Source organism: Grus americana, chromosome 9, assembly GCF_028858705.1.
Source record: "Grus americana isolate bGruAme1 chromosome 9, bGruAme1.mat, whole genome shotgun sequence".
Lineage (NCBI taxonomy): Eukaryota > Metazoa > Chordata > Aves > Gruiformes > Gruidae > Grus > Grus americana.
The window spans coordinates 12199306-12216921 of NC_072860.1; the positions used below are offsets into that span (position 1 = coordinate 12199306).

The 17616-nt window shown below is 37.0% G+C and overlaps 1 protein-coding gene across 6 annotated transcripts in view; it reads left to right on the forward strand.

The window, feature by feature from the left end:
- Positions 1 to 17616, forward strand: part of U2SURP (U2 snRNP associated SURP domain containing) — a 53455-nt gene that overhangs the window by 22843 nt on the left and 12996 nt on the right. For all 6 annotated transcript variants that reach the window (XM_054834798.1, XM_054834802.1, XM_054834799.1 and 3 more), the window contains 11 exons: positions 710 to 814; positions 2039 to 2109; positions 2197 to 2356; positions 3409 to 3571; positions 4075 to 4154; positions 5223 to 5310; positions 6548 to 6670; positions 8060 to 8216; positions 8588 to 8683; positions 9425 to 9491; positions 10478 to 10640. In XM_054834798.1, the coding sequence (XP_054690773.1) occupies positions 710 to 814; positions 2039 to 2109; positions 2197 to 2356; positions 3409 to 3571; positions 4075 to 4154; positions 5223 to 5310; positions 6548 to 6670; positions 8060 to 8216; positions 8588 to 8683; positions 9425 to 9491; positions 10478 to 10640 (1273 nt within the window). The remainder of the gene's footprint in view (positions 1 to 709; positions 815 to 2038; positions 2110 to 2196; positions 2357 to 3408; positions 3572 to 4074; positions 4155 to 5222; positions 5311 to 6547; positions 6671 to 8059; positions 8217 to 8587; positions 8684 to 9424; positions 9492 to 10477; positions 10641 to 17616) is intronic.

Here is a 17616-nt window from a genome sequence, read left to right on the forward strand (position 1 = left end):
GTGCTGAATGAAACTAATACAGATTTTTTTTTTTAATTGTGATTTGGTTCACTTGAGTGTATGAGAGAGGAAACATTGAGTGGTATGACACAAAACGATGGAGTTTTGGTTTATGCCAACAGTTGAGTCTTGACCAAAACCAGATTATCTAAATTTAATAAAACCATTGCCTGGTTTGGCATCAGGAGGGCTTTTTGCTTTTCCTTTCATACTTGAATAGTTTGAAAGCTGAATGCAGTTTCTGTTGAATATTCAAACATATGTGTGTTTAATTTTGAGCATAATATTCAGCCACTTGTTCCTCTGTAGAACTTGTTAGCTAACACTTTGGTATTAGTTCCAGACAATTTAGATGAGGCTTAGTTATTGATAGTTAATTGTACTCTGGTGTTCAGTTGCCCATTTTTATGCACAAAGACTATTAGGCTTCTACGAAGTGAGAGATGGTTGTAGGCTAAGCTGTGAAAATTCAGGAATGAGATCTCCTCTTTAAATTCTTACTCCACCACTCCTAGGCATGTTTTTATTTTAGAATGCCCGTGTCTATGATGTAAGGCTATAATATGTTCCATGTTACCTTATCTCTTATACAGTTTTCTTAACAATACAGCAAAATAATCTCCTGCACAGTTGTAGTATCTTAGGTGGAGTGTAGTTTATATAGTGTTAGGTCTGAATCAACTTTTCTTTAACTGTGTTGTTGTTGTAGGAATTTGCTCGCTTTGATACATCGAATGATAGAGTTTGTGGTACGGGAAGGGCCTATGTTTGAAGCCATGATCATGAACCGAGAAATCAACAATCCAATGTTCAGGTGCTTATTATTTTGCTTCAGTTTGAAATAGTACTAACTGTTTTCACTGTTGCTAATGTTTTGCATTTCTGAAATATTTATAAGAGTTGTTTTTACTGTGTCTATCTTTAGGTGCGGATTTAAATTTTACAAATGGTACAAATGCTTATGCTATCTTTTTATGAGGAAGTCTGCACTTTTATTGCAGTTGTCACTAACGTGTACATATAAAAATACTACATACACACTATAAAATACATTTGTACGTATATATATAAAAAATAAAATTACAGTTAATGTCTACAAAGTCATCAGTGGAAGCAGTAGCATACATTTTTAAAAAAAGAAAAATAGGAATTTCCCCCTTCCCCCCCCCCCCCCCCCAACAGACAGACTAACTCAATGTAAAGTCTGGTCTTCCTAGAGCTTAATTTCTAACCTTTAGCAAGAGCTAGGAGTCATTTTTCTTTGTTGTCAATGCAAAAAGGATTCAACTTTAGCTGACATAGTAAAGGTGTCAGAATTTCTAGCTCTTGTCATTAATAGAATAAAGGGTCAATTTCCAAATTTCTTGGGAAATGCAGTCTCTGAAAAACATTTTCAGGGAAATACTTGATGACATTTTAAAAATGTCTTATTTGCAGTAAGGTTGAAATGCTTCATTTTGATTTTTTTTATTTGTATATAAAAATTGAGAAAATATGCAGGTCAAAATATCCTGGCCGTTAAAAGTGGGCTGCTCTTCCCACCCCCCCCCCCCCCCCCCCCGTCTTGTCAGAGTGTTCTGATGAACAATTTACTGGTGGAAAACTTCAAGTCATTGAGCATTTGATCTGAGCAACCTAACTGTATAACTACGAGTTCCTGCACCACTTGTGCTGAGGTTGCAGTGGCTCCCGTAGTGACTTCACACTGACGATTCTTCTGTTTTTCTGTGGGACTGCACAGTCGTTCTTTCTGACCCTGTTTGTTCTGCTTTTAACTTCTGAGAAATGCTGTGCCTTTGTGGAATTCTGCACTGTGCTTTGGAGATTGCATGTGTATGTGTGTGGAGCAGTTGTACTTGTTCTGCACAGCTCTGCTGTAGGTGTACATGATTTTAGCTATCTTGAGTTTGCTCAGTGGCTGAGGTGGGATTCTGAACAGGGTTTGGTTTTTTTTATTTTTTTTATTGCTTCCTTTGAATTTGCTTCAGTTAAATAATTTGTAATATGTTTTGTGTCTTGTCTTTGCTGTTTGGTTTAGGTTTTTATTTGAAAACCAGACTCCAGCCCATGTATATTATAGATGGAAGCTTTATTCAATTCTTCAGGCAAGTAGAATTTTAGTGACAATTCATAACTTCAAGCATAATAAAGTAAAAGAACACCAAAATAAAAATACTTTGGTTTTTTTGTAGGGAGATGCTCCAACCAAGTGGAGGACAGAAGATTTCCGTATGTTCAAAAATGGATCATTCTGGAGGCCACCACCATTGAATCCATACTTGCATGGGATGTCAGAAGAGCAAGAAACGGAAGCGTTTGTGGAGGAACCAAACAAGAAGGGTGCACTTAAGGAAGAGTATGAACTTCCATCAATTTATAATGCTGTTTTAACTGCTAATCTGCTTGGTTTTTTTCCCTGTTGTGTTTCTGTAGTTACATGTCATCTCTAAAATGTTATCATGCTTGTGATAATATTACTTAGAAACTCTCTTAGCCTCAGTGCTTTTCAGTTAGTCTTTTTGTGATGATCCTTGTTGCTAAATATGTTCTGTATTTGGTTAGATTTGTCATCAATGAACAATGAGTCATTTTAATCCAATTGTTATTAACACTTTATTTGAAGTGGATTGGGAAGATGAGAGAGCTTTTCCCCATTTTCTGTTCCTATCTGTTGGTTGAGTACCTTTCTCAACATTGTTACAATCTCATGAACTAAACAGTTATAATCTTAAATTTAAGCAGGAAGAGACAGATCATCAGAGTTCTTTGCTGTGAATTCTAAGTGTGGTGGGGATGGCTGTGGTAGTTGAAATACATACATGATTCTCTTAATTTGGTTATTGTTGTTCCAACTGTGTTCTTAGCATGTAGAATTTTTTCTTGTTTTATTGTTTTCATCATAGTTACGATACCAGTCATGGTTCTGGAGATTTTAATACATAATTTACTTCTTACATCTTCTTTTTGAAAGGCTCAAAAAGATATTCTTTTGAGAATGTTCTCTATATCTGGAGGTCAGGGAAAACCTGAAATAATTGCTTCTTCCTAGCTTTTTGAATATAATATTTCTTATTCTGCAGCAGAAATTACTTGCATAGTTTAGAATTATCCATTTTGATTTAGGCTTAAACTAAATCCCAAAAGATAATTACTTTATTAGAGATAGTGATCTGCTGCATTAGGATTTCTGTATGTAGTCAAGACTTGAGTGGAAATTTTTTGCACTGTGTTTATGTAATGTGGATGCATATGTTCATGAGTCACTGAAAAAACTCAGGCAATAGAATATAAAAATATTTAAAATTGTTTTTGTCCTGAAGATGGAAAAATCAAAAACATCATTACATGGAAATTCCCCAAAGTGCTGTTAATTTTATATTGAAAGTATTAAAATTCCTGATATTTCAGACAGAGGGACAAATTGGAGGAAATTCTGCGTGGATTAACACCTCGGAAGAATGATATTGGTGATGCAATGGTTTTCTGTCTAAATAATGCGGAAGCTGCTGAAGAAATTGTAGACTGCATTACAGAATCACTGTCCATTCTGAAGACTCCTCTTCCTAAGAAGGTATTTTGTATTATCTTGTATTTTGGGGGAAGAGCTCACTTAACAGCACATGCATATAATTTACAAGCAATTTTTCATAACTTTCAGATAGCATTGAGGTTTTGTATTAAAACTTGGGCTTGAATTTAAGTATGCTTTTTTCCTGTGAGATTTTGTTGTTATATACTTTTATTCCTTCTGAACCTGCTTGCAAATAATGTTCTGCTTACTGTGAAGCTGAAAAAGGCAGAATAGTCTGTTCAAACAAGGAAATAAAAATTGGAATGCTATGATCTGCCCTTTGTAATACAACGTAATATCATGTTACAGTGGCTAGTACACTGCAGCCTAACAGGGGGCTAGTTACCTCTTAGTTTATTAACAATCTGGCTGTGTTACACTTAATTCTAATTTGATACTTCTAGATAGTTTAAACTATCTTGTATTCTTTTTGGAAAAATGCATATATTTTCAGGATAATTTAAACTCCAGAGTTATCTTAATTTGAACATTCTTTATTGTAGATTGCAAGATTATATCTAGTGTCAGATGTGCTATACAACTCTTCAGCTAAAGTTGCCAATGCTTCCTACTATAGAAAATTGTAAGTATAGTATTGTAGGTGATTGATTTAAAAAAAAAAAAAAAGAATATCCTTATATTCAGTTTTGTACATCTCTGGATAAATGTTGTTTTAGAGAAATTCACACTTTTCTATGAGGATACTGTTACAATACTGATGATGTTTATATCTCTTTGCATGAAAACATGTAAGATGTAGCATGTTAGGGCATAGAATTGCTTTGTAATGCAGGAAGATGTGTATATGCCCTGTGCAAGGGACCACTTGCATGGAACCTCCTAGAGGTGAGAGTAACTTGTGCCCCTTTACAGAAGGAGAGCCTGTAGATAATCTTCAAGGTAAGGTATAGCAAATAATCCATGCAAAGAAGTCAATTTTTGAAATAGATTTTTTTTTTATTAAAACATGTTTTTTAATTCTCTATGAAGTTTGGAGAACTTATAAGAGGATTATGTACTTTGTTTCTAAGGTGCTGAGCAGAATTTAGGAAAAATGTCTAAGGGAGAGTACCTTTGTCCTACTTAGATATTTGATTGTGTCTGCTTCCTGGAGTTTCTCTAATGTTATGGTAGCATGATGAGGAATATTCAGCATGTTACAAAACTCTGGCAATTGCCAATGATGTTCCTTGTTGCAGTGTGTCTTTGCTGTGCCAGTTTATTTTTTGCACATTGAGAGAAGCTCAAGGGAAGCTAGGCAGCTGTTATTGCGCTTTCATTGAGGGCCTCATTGAGTAAATTAGAATAAAAACATAACTAAGAGTTTTTTTTAAAAAATACAAATTTAATTTTGAGACAATTCTTTCATTGTATATAAGGTTGTAAAACTCCTTTTATCCTCCTCCAATCTTTCCAGGCTGTATAAAGAGACTGCAGCAGATGTGAAGATCTCCCTTCACAGTTCTGTTGTTGTCCAAGGTGATTTAATATATAGTAATCATATTTGCTTTGTAGTTCAGTTCATGGCTACTATAGGGATCAGAACCTTGTGCTTTTGAGTCCTGTGTCCCAGGTATTTTCATTAATTATGTATGGCTGGAAAACACTTATTACAAAGTTTAACTAAAGAAATGTGTATGTTTAATTCTAGTTTTGAAACAAAATTATGTCAAATATTCTCTGATCTCAATGCTACTTACCGTACAATACAAGGCCATTTACAGTCTGAAAATTTCAAGGTATGTATTTCATTGTTATTTACATGACATAGAACTCCAATAAATAGATGTTCCTGCACAAAAGATTGCATACAATGATAGGTGGCTTAGACCTCAAGCTTCCTAATTAAGCTTTTTTTTTAAATTAATTTTTCTCTCTTGCAAAGATAGCCTTGAAAATAAGGAAGAAAACTAGCATCTTAACAACTGAAGCGTACCAGTGGATATGTAGTTGTGGAGTTGAGAGGATATCCAGTACTTAAACTGCAAACAAGGCCTTCTAGCCTTCTGATTATTTTTAGACCACCTACGTTTAAGTTTGAAAAATAAATTTGGGCTGCTCAGTGTGGAAAGAAACTGCTGGACATAACAGTATAAAGTTACTTTTTAACATTTTTGTGATAGTTAGGCTTTATTTCTTGAGGTCTGATAAGCAGTCTGACCATGGGTAGTTGAGAGTGATTTTTGAGATAAAGTGCTCTGCTTCTTACCATTCTCATGCTCAGCCTAGTTTTCCTTCTGATTTGTTTTAATGATGCCTCTACAGTTCTTTTTTTCTTTTTCTTTTTTTTTTTTTAAATCTGAAGCTTTAAATGCAAAGCTTACAGTGTAAAGACCTTAATACAAAAAAACCTATCCTGGTTGCCCTACCTTCTTTGCTCCCATTTGCTCTAGATTGGGAATCAATTTTGGTTATCTGCTATTTTAAAACTGTTTATTAAATTATATGGTAAAGACAGGTTGTAGATTTTTTTTTTAATATCTACATCTCCAGCTACATTTAAAGTGTCAAGCTTGAGCTGAAGCCCATAATTTCAAATATACTTCACTTCTAAAAAAGAAAAAAAGTAGGAACATAATTTTACTTCAGCAATTTGAATAAGCCAGTGTTAACTTTGGTTATTTTATTTTACAAAGGGAAAGTTATTTTCTGTTGCATTTAGTAAAGGCACCTGCTTGGAACATCTGGGCAGAATGAAATTTACTATTGGGATAGGATCTCTGTACAGCTGAAACTGGTAATGTAACAGGAATTTAAAGGAAAAATGAAATCCAAATGAGATTTTTAAGAGAGTAGTTCCTATATACGTATTTTTGTAAAATTAGTATTCTTGCCCAGCATGGTATCCTTGTAATATACTCCACTATGGAACTACTTAGGAGTAGCTGTCTACAGTAGTAGTTCTGTGGTGTATTTCCCATCACTTAAAATTTCTTAGTACAAATTTATTAGCTTTTTTTTTCCTATTGCTTCTAGCAACGGGTAATGACATGCTTCCGAGCATGGGAAGACTGGGCGATCTATCCAGAACCATTTCTGATTAAACTACAGAATATTTTCTTGGGGCTTGTAAATATCATGGAAGATAAAGAAACGGAGGTAAGTGACCTTGGTAGTGATGCTAGCAGATGGTGAGGAAAAATGTGTAAATATAAAATAGGGCTGGCAAGGATTATTTTGATATCTCTGTTAGGGTGAATAAGCCTTTTTTCCTCTGAGTCCTCGCTCCGAAATACAGGTGTAACAGATTTTCAGATGCAAATACTGTTTAATCTGTTTATACGTTTGTTGCTTGTAGATTAGATGCTGTAGTGGAGTTACATTGTGAAACCATTTCAGAGCAAAGGCTAGTGCAGAACGACAGATATTTCCTTTGTAGTGGAAATACTCTGTAGTATCTGTCTGAATTTTGAGTTAGAATTTCAGGCATTAGTTTTAATTTCTGAGAGTTCTAAATATCTAGGCATCTGGCTACCTGAATCATCGACTTTCTTTTTGAGTGAGTGTCACACTTGGATGTAATAGAGCCACCTGAGCTTTCTTAGTTTAAGAGGAAGGTTGTGATAGATCACTGACACTGGTGATTTTCTACTTTGTTTGCGGTGTTGTATTAGAGCAGTAGGTTGCTAACTTTCTAGTTATGCTACAGCAATTATCTCTTTTAATAGAGGTTATTTTAAACAGGATATGCAGCTAGTTTTAGTTATTGCATAGTGACATGTATAAATTATTATTCAATATTTTGAAGCTCTATGCTTAAAATTTCTAGAGTACCATTAGCACTGAGTGAATGTGTGCTGATCTGTTTACAGTTACGTATAAATATTATTTAAGAGAATCAAGAGTGGACACTAATAAATGGATGTATGTTTAGGATAAGTACTTTTTTGTAACTGTTGGAAACATGCCTTTCAGAACAGCAGGAGGGAGACCTACAGTATAATTGGAAGGTTAGCTTATTTCCCTTAGCAGTAGAGCAGGGTGAATGTGCATGTGTGAAGGACAGTATCTGTACCTAACACGTTAGAATATGTAGAGGCGTATTTATCACTTATGTCGGTTCCTTAAATTTGTGTTCTGCTAAATGGTTGATTCTGTCAGTTGTTCAGATTACTGGTTCTCAGGGAATCTTTCCTATGTAGTAAGTATAATTTATCTGACTGTAATTGGCTCATTTCGAGTGAAAGCTCAGCTTAATATCTTGTCTTTTGAATATAGGTATTGCAAAGCTTCCAGTACGTTGTGGACAAATTCCAAATTCTTGCTTATAATTTTTTATAGGAGGATATTGTCGTATTTTTCCTCTTGCAATAAGCAACTGTACTTGGTAGCAAAAATTGTTAAAGTTGAGGTTTTTTGGGTTTGGGTATTTTTAAAGCTACTCCTTTAAAAAGAAATGAATCAATAATTGGAGAAGTAAAGAAAAAGTAGTGGGGATTTTTTTTTTCTTTTCTTTCCTTGAAATAATTAATTTTTACTTGCTTTCAGGAAGTACCAGATGATCTTGATGGTGCTCCCATTGAGGAAGAGCTTGATGGTGCTCCACTAGAAGATGTGGATGGAATTCCTATTGATGCTGCTCCTATTGATGATCTGGATGGAGTGCCAATTAAATCGCTGGATGATGATCTTGATGGAGTTCCTTGTAAGAAATGTTTGAACTTTACTTGAATCCTCAATTTTTTTATGATCTTTTTTTTCGCCAAGTAGTTTTTACAAGTACAGCCAAGAAGTAACACGGCATGTAGCTTCATAAAATGTCGAATTGATTAATTTCAATTTGTTCCACGAAGAATTAGTTTAAAAACTGCTTTTAGATTATAATTACTTCAGAGACACAGTAGGTCTCTTCTGATGTTATGCACATCAGGTTCCAAATTGTAATTTCTTTTCTTTGCAAATAATAAAGTGGTATAATATGTGTCAGTACTTAAATTTGATAGTAATATTAGGTTATTTTTCCGTTTGAACTTTTGAAGAGCTTTGGAAATTTTTCTGTGTCTCTTTCTCCAACAGTGGATACAGCTGAAGACTCAAAAAAGAATGAGCCTATATTTAAAGTTGCCCCTTCGAAGTGGGAAGCAGTGGATGAATCGGAACTGGAAGCTCAAGGTTAGCTTTCAAAGTATATATTAAACTAAAACACTTCCCTAAGTAAACGGAAAGCTTAATGTCACTCACCTATTTCATCAAAGCTGGAGAGGGACTGTTTATCAGGGAGTGTAGTGATATGACAAGGGGTAATGGCTTTAAACTGTAGGAGGGTCGATTTAGATTAGATATTAGGAAGAAATACTTCCCTGTGAGGGTGGTGAGGCACTGGAACAGGTTGCCCAGGGAGGTTGTGGATGCCCCCTCCCTGGAAGTGTCCAAGGCCAGGTTGGATGAGGCTTTGGGCAACGTGGTCTAGTGGAGGGTGTCCCTGCCCATGGCAGGGGGTTGGAACTAGGTGGTCTTTAAGGTCCCTTCCAACCCAAACCATTCTATGATTCTGTGAAAAATAATTTCTAGTTCATTAAGAATAAATATTGGAAAAAATAAATCTGGGTATGTGATTGGCAGTCTTTCTAAATACTTGTTTGGAAGATAAGATTTTTACAAGCTGACAAATACTTGGCTGCCTTTGAAGGATTTACTGAAACATGATATGCAATGTAAGTCAGTAGCTGTGTAAATAGTAATTATTCTGATAACATGTAGTTTTGAGTATTTCTATGAAATAGAAAGTCTGTATTAAGTGCTAGATGCTGGTAAACTTATTACATTATAATTTTTATTATATCTACAAATGTTAATTTTCAGATTAAGTGATAGCTTTTTTCTGTGTTAAAATTATCTTACTGTCTCTTCTAGCTGTTACTACTTCTAAGTGGGAGCTTTTTGACCAACATGAAGAATCTGAGGAGGAAGAAATTCAGAAGTACATACTTTTTAATTCTCATGAAAATGTATTTGTTTTCTGCCTTTAAGGTTGAGTGTCTTTAGAACCCCCTATAAGATACATATGTATTGTAAGAGCAGAACAAAAATGAAATTTTGAAAGTAAAAAAATGGAGAAAAATCAGGATTTTTAGTGCCGCATGCTTTCAGCCCCCATTATTGTTTTCTAACACGATAAATTACACCTTTTGATGGAGTAGTTAACCATAATCTTTAAATTGATGCTGATTTCATAACTTAATGTCAAATAGTAAGAACAAAGGTAATAGTATTTTACAGTTTGCAAATCTTGATGTCAGATATGTGTGAATGTATCTAAACCTCTCCCTTTTGCTTTCGAGACAAACACAGTGAACAATGTTCTGATATAGGTTTCTTTAGATGCTAATGGACTACATGCCATCTGTTGTTTTTGAGCAGTCTTATACTTTGTTCTTTAGGCAATTGAGAACATCTATTAATAATGCTTTAAATATCTTAGTGCATTGCATGTAGTCCTGCAGCACTCTAGTGGCCAGTCTGGGAATATAACTTTGAATATCTGCCATGTCTCAGGTTTGTCTCCAAAAAGCAAAAGTGTAGTAAATTTTGTTCTTTTATGAAACTTACTGTATCTGAAAAGCAGGATTACAGCACTTAAGGAGATTTTATTGAGGCAGTGGACTTGTTTTGTAGCTGCGTTACATGTGGATTTGGTGACTGTAAATTTCAAGAACTCTTCTGCGCTCTGTTTATAGGTAAATTGTCTGAGTGATAAAACCTAACTAGTTAAATGAAAATATTAAGATATCTGTCTCACAGTTGGAGACTGTTTTTTTTAGCTGCAGACTTTTACATAACATCATCTTACTTAACAGATTTCAAAACGAGGAACTAATCATAGAAACTAAGTAGAAGAGATGGTAAATTTTGTAACAGATAATTGTCTTTATATATATCACTTAATTCTGTATGTTTTCTGTAAAGTCAAGAAGAAGAAAGTGAAGATGAGGAAGACACTCAGAGCTCTAAGTCAGAAGAGCAACACATGTATTCCAATCCTATTAAAGAAGAAATGCCTGAATCCAAGTCATCAGTCAAATATTCAGAAATGAGTGAAGAAAAGCGTGCCAAACTCCGAGAGATAGAGGTCAGCATGTGGTTTTGTACCACCCTTCTGTACCTTTCCAATCCTTCCCCCCGCCCCCGAGTTCTCTACATACAATAGGGAGTTATTTTTACTGAAATTTTTATAGTCCTATTATGTAGTGTGGGATTTTTTTTTTTGAGTCCAGTATATTTTTATAAAGGTATGTTTGTTTGCAGCCTTACCTTGTTTTGGCTTTCAAAATAATGCAGGAAAAATTGAGTCAGGGGTTATTGCATGTTGAGAATTACTCTTCTGTTTCAGTGTCCTGGTTCAGTACCTCTGGTAGCCATAGATTGCTTGGGTTCCTCTACACTTTCCTCCTCTTGACAAATGGGAGTGACTTTTGGATGTGGCCTTAGTCCTATGCCTTTCTTGTTCTCTCTGTCTCTTGCCTTGAAGTGTCTGTATTTGATTGTGTTTAAAAATTGCGCTTTTCACTGTGTCAGCCATCAAACAAAGAAGTAGATGCAGCTATGTCAGGTGATTCTGGAAATGAGGCATTTTAATTGAAGACTTAAATGCAGTTTATAGGGCTCACTCATTCTTTTATCCTTTCTCCAAGCATAGGTGTTAGTATAGCTGTTAAGGTTGATAAGCACAGAATCTTATGTCTTCATGCTGGCTTCTGAGCTCATGGTTGACTGAGAGGTAACTAGAACTTGAATTTAGCGTGAGTTTTGTCTAGCAGTGAAGCCTTTCTGTCATACAGTGCCACGCAAAACCATGTTTAAAGTTGCATGCGTCTTTCCTGCTTGTATTTGGTATTAAAACCCATGATACATTGAATACTGAAATTCTTGTACATTCTATTCAGTGCATTAAAATGATATTAAGAAGCTGCTAAACTACTTGTTGCAGTTGTAGCATCTCCAAGTGACAGATTATTGTTTGGGTAATATTTTGAAGGTGGAATTGTGGCTGCCTACCTATTTATGCTATTATGTACTACTTAGCTAAAATCAGACATTAACAAAGCCCCATAATATTCTTTTAAGATGTACAAGCAATAATATTTTAAAATGTCACAACTGTTGTTTCTCCCAAATATGGTTCTGTTTAATAATTCAGATTATTAAAATTAATGAACTATAACTAAGCACTTGGAAACCTCTTGCTTTACATAGTAGTTTGAAAGTTCATGATGCATAGCCATTTGAGTAAATTCTGAATTTGAGAAAAGCTAAATGGGATTTGTCTGACTTGACTCATGGTGGCAGTAGTTCTGTAGAAAATATATGATATTAGACTAACGAAAGTACAAGTGAAACTAGTTTTTATTTTGTTGTAATAATGATTGCAGAGGTTATGGAAAGGGCTTCTTTGAGTATCTTTTATAGATGTTATCCAGGCAGTTGGGGAGGCAGATTAGGAAGTGATTTACTTTAACCATTGTCAATTTTACGCTGCACGAGTGTCGTAAGTTCTTTCATCTGTGTATCCTATCTGTAACGGTTTTAGGTGGTAAGTATTGGAGGTTTTCAGTGCCATCTTTATTCTTTGTGGTAAGTAAATTACCATCTCTGTTTCAGACTTTTGGAATTGCCAGAAAAGGATTGTGATTTTTTTTTTCATTGTCTGAACATTTCAGACACTAGGGAGAAGTACTTAAAATTTAGTATTTCTCTTCAAGTTTGTCATTGACAGGGAAGTACTGCCTGTATTACTTTGAAGCATTCACGCCCAAAGTTTCTTCTTAGTATGTACCCAGTCCCTGCCACAGAACACATCCATTATTATATTTGAGGGGAAGAATTGAGGGAAAAAACCCCAAACCAACAATTATCAGCTTTAACAGTTATGCCATCTAATATACACTGTTAAAAATGTTGTGTAAAGTCTTTGGCAGAAAGATGTCAAAGTCTGATTTTTTCTAGCAATTTACACAGTGACTACTAGGGAAGCTGAAACACATTTTTTTCTTGGTTTTTTGGAAATTCATGAATACAAACAATAACTCTTGGCACAGTTAGTAAATTAAGTTTGTCAGCTGGGAGGGCAAAGTGCTTTAAGAAACATACTTTGGCCACAGCCATCAGAGGATGCCATCAGAGGAGGCAAGTTATTAACCCTTTGTTTGCCTTCCCCTGTATCCCTGTTAACCTTGCTGAAGTGCGAATTCTTTCCAGAACTTAGCAAGAGCAGAGGCTTTGTTGTAACATCAAAGAACAGTGATTTCTTTACAGGTTTTTTTAAGCGTGGAAAGATTGGTATTTTGCTCTACATTATGACTCAAATTTCAGAATGGTCTTTACAGTACTGTGTGCGTGTGTCTCTTTCCCTACCCCAGGAACATATGAAAGAAAGGCATATTCCTCTTTGTAGAGAGACCTCAGTGCTGTGAAGTGTTAGCAAAATGGGAATTTTACATTGCTTAAATTGTTCATTAAGTTTATCATAGAATGGTTTGGGTTGGAAGGGACCTTAAAGATCATCCAGTTCCAACCCCCCTGCTACGGGCAGGGACACCCTCCACTAGACCACGTTGCCCAAAGCCCCATCCAACCTGGCCTTGAACACTTCTACTTTTATTTCCTCAGAGCATACAAAAACTCATAGACAAAACAAAGCAGCATTGTCCTCCTTGGACCTTTCTCTAAGGTACTTTACTTCTGTAATCTTACCCCAAAAAAGCACAGCACAAGCTTCATCTGCAACAAGAGGCAAGCTCTTCACAAATCCAGATGTGTCAGTGTTTCCAAAAGGGTGGAACAGGAGATTTTGTCCTCTTTAGTAGCTGCCTTTACTCACCTTTGTGTTAGCCACCTGAGACCTCAAAGTAGTGTTTGATTGCTTAATCAGAAGTAGAAGACTAATGGTCTTCAGTCTTCCTGTTCAGCCTTTCTGTTACCTACCACTGAGCTCCAGGAGATGCAGGGCTGGATTCTGTTACACCGTCCTGTGCCTGTGCTCTGTCAGTACGCCCCTGCTCAGTGCGTAAGCAGAGATTTCCACGCTCCCCCCCCTCCCCAGTCATGGTATTTGAGGTGCAATTTATTTTTCTGCCAAGAGCCAAAGAAGTTTTTCCTGCATGTCACAAGGGAAAGGAGATTATTCTCCTTGCTTTCTTGATATTAATTGCTGTACCAGACAAGATTGAAATTCCTTTACTGTAGTATTCAGTCTCCAACAGAGAACGACTAGAGCACAAGATAAGAATACATTAAGCATAGTCCACAAGAGCAGATTGTATCCGAGGTCTGTTCTGGATTTCAAGGCCCTGTATACCTTTGTCAAGACACTGAAGTTCCATACAGTTTCCATTATTTCTTTCTCTGTATTATGGTGTTTAGTATGCAGAATACTCACTTCTGTGCATTTGTTCAAGTCGTAGGAGCTATCTGAAGCTTGTAGGCATCACTAGAACGATATAACTCTTTGGTCTTTACAGTCTGTGGAGGTTTCTGTGGCTGGCTCATTTGAGGCCACTGCAAAATGGCAAAAAGATATCCGGTTAAATATCTTACTCATTGCGGCTAAATAATAACAGATAAGACAAATTGGCTCTTGCTTGACCAATAGTTTTGCTGTTTATATCAGTTGTTATTTAGAAGATAATGACTATCTTAATTCAGCAGATTCTGGTCTATTTTAAATCTTTGAATCAACTTCCATTTTACACAAAGACAAAAGTGAGGAATTGCTTAGCTCCAAGACACATGGCATCTCGTGAGTGTGACTGAGCATGCCAGAGACTTGTTACAGCTGAAGGGCTACTTCGTGTATGTACATCGGTAGCGCTGTCATCTGTTGTTGATAATATCGTAGCTGCAGGAATTCCACCGCTCATAGACTTGCTGGAAAACTAAGCTTTCAAAGAAGTATTTTGCTCCGCTTCTGGCAAAGTCTAGGACTTGTTGCAGATATCATTGAGGTGAGTCTGTTTTAAGGAAAAACAAATCACTTTGGTCTACTTGGATGTCTGTCCTGTCTGTAGTCAGTCTAGATTTGAGTGCAACTATATATCAAGCGGAAATTTGTATCTTTCATGAAGCATCTGGTGATCAACTTTCTAGTTAATCCTGGTATGTAGTATGCAACTAACCTCAAATAAGTTGTGTTTGACCCTGGCCACTTAAGTTCTGAGGCTGTGCAACTGTGGAACAACCTCTTGTGACAAAGCCTTTTTCCCCCTGAAGACTGCTGTGTATGGACTCAGACAGTATCAGCAGAAGATTAGAAAACCAAGAACAGTTTTTGAAAATAGATTCATTTTAAGCAAGGGAGGCTACCCACAGCACACCTGTTTGTGTCAAAATGCAAAAAGCTACAGCCAGGGCTTCAGTTTGTGACAGTCTGTGGTTTACCTGAACTGTGGTAGCAAGATGTTACCCTTTTCTGTAACTTGCTAGCTTACTGGTTAGTCTGCAATCAAGGCCTCAACTTCTAGGAAAGGCTGAATCTTTTAAACTCTCCTCAAATGAGTTTGAGGAGAGAGGGGGAAAATTTTAAGAGGAGAACCACTAGACAAGAGGCATGTTGTGGAGCTGTTTATCTTGAACTTACGAGAGATACCTCCTCATGGTTAGTGAGAAATATGATCCCTGCACAGGAGCTTTTAGTAGAGATTGCTCACAGGAACTCCAATGATATTTGACACTTCTGCATTGCACTCTCTGAAAACCTCTAGTCTCTGCTATGGGAGACTGCTGTGTCTAAGAAATTAGTATTATAAAGTTTTGGCACGGGGTTTTGAAAAATTTTCTCCTTCTGTATTAGTGACTCCAGAGATAGTCTAGATAAAGTCAATGTATCTACTCCTAAGGATGAACAGGCTTAATGGTTTTTCTGTTGGACAAGAATATTTAAAGAATAACCAATTCAATGAGAATGTATTAGTTCTTTCTAAATGCAGGTTTACGAAATGGAATGCGTACAGAATTAATTGATTAGATGCTTGGGCAGATTTAAGCCTAAGTTTTAAGGATCTCTCCCTCCTGGGAGGGTATCTGGAACTCTATGATAGGAATATAAGCATCATATACTCTACATGAAAAGAAAGAGCGTTCGCTATGGCTAATATGCTATGAATAGCGAAATAGTGAAAGGAGATAACCAACTGTATACGTTTATATAGTAACTCTGAGCTGTAGAATTCTTTAGAGAATTCTTTTCTGGACTTTGGGACCTAAGTAATTCCTTTTCTTTTGAAACATAGTTATGGTGGTGATGTTTTAGAGCAAGTAGCAAAAGCTGCTATACATGAGGGTGTAGGATGAGCTGATCGGATCTAACTGCTCACCTCTGCTGAAAGGCAGCATCCTGATTCTACCTGTGAGCTTTGTCACTTGCTCTTTCTTCCCCTGAGCCAATACATCTCACTAATGCAGGGGAAAAAAAATTGAAGGTGTGGGGTGGGATTCTGCTGGATTAGTGAATTGATCTGGCTTACGGAAGGCTCAGCCAAGCACCGCAGCTGCTGAAAGGGCAGGGTGGAGGAGCAACCCGTTGCTTTGAGTGCGGGAGGGGAGAAGGAAGGTGGAAGAGAATGATCTTTCTGTAGTGAGCTGTTGATACCATCTCAGCATTTTGTAACAGTCACTTTTTTTCAGAGGATGTCCTAGAGCTGATTTCCTCTATCCACAGCATCTTTCTAAAAGGAGTCAGTTTACATGGGTTCACAGGGAGATACAGCAAACATGCAGAAGAGAGATCCATTGATGATTGGTCTGTAAAAGACCACAGCTGTCTCAAGAAACCATGCAATCTTAACATAGGTGGAGTTTGGGGACGTGTTGAGTCAGTGGTTATTGTATAGGCTTTTCCTGTTTTTCCTGTCTTCCTCTAGGCACCTGCTAATGACCACTCTTTTCCTTTTTTGTTTTTTTTTTTTCTTCCCTCCTCTGCCCACAGTTATTGGAAAAGTTATGTGCAAGTAGTTCCTCTTGGCATTTTAAATTTCATGCCAGCAGTGGGTTGTGTGACGTGTGTAAGACAGGCTGCTAGAAGTTCAGCATTTCTTTGCATCCAGATTAGCTTATTAAATCAAGTAAAGCCTGTTGATTGGATTTCTATTTTTTTCTTCATTTCAGGTTATTTTGGGCTGTAGACTTATGCTTCCTTGCTTTCAAAATATGGTTAAACAGAGGTAGTGTCACAGCTTTGGCTAAAAACGTAAAGAAATCAAATCTTGTAAGGATGGAGTTTTGGTTGTGGGCAGTGTGATTTGTGGTTTGTTTTGGGGTGGTTTTTTTTTTTGTTTGTGTATTGTTTGGGTTATTTTTTTTAATTATGTGGGTGATCTGGGTGACCTTGTTCTCACCAACAAGGAGGGGCTGGTGGGGAATACTAAGCTCAAGGATAGCCTTGGCTGCAGTGACCATGAAATGGTGGAGGTCAAGATCCTTAGGGCAGCAAGGAGGGCACACAGCAAGCTCACTACCCTGGACTTCAGGAGAGCAGACCTTAGCCTCTTCAGGGATCTGCTTGGTAGAGTACCATGGGACAAAGCCCTGGAGGGAAGAGGGGCCCAAGACAGCTGGTTAGTATTCAAGGCTCACCTCCTCCAAGTGCAGGAGCAATGCATCCCAACAAAGAGGAAGTCAGGCAAAAATGCCAGGAGGCCTGTGTGGATGAACAAGGAGCTCCTGGACAAACTCAAACAGAAAAAGGAAGCCTACAGAGGGTGGAAGTAAGGGTGGGTAGCCTGGGAGGAATACAGAGAACCTGTCCGAGCAGCCAGGGATCGGGTTAGGAAAGCTAAAGCCTTGATAGAATTAAATCTGACCAGGGATGTTGAGGGCAACAAGAAAAGCTTCTATAGGTATGTTAGTGATAAAAGGAAGACTAGGGAAACTGTGGGCCCTCTCTGGAAGGAGATGGGAGACCTGGTTACCCAGGATATGGAGAAGGCTGAGTTACTCCATGACTTTTTTGCCTCAGTCTTCACCAGCAAGTGCTCTAGCCACACCATCCAAGTCACAGAAGGCAAAGGCAGGGACTGGGAGAATGAAGAACTGCCCACTGTAGAAGATCAGGT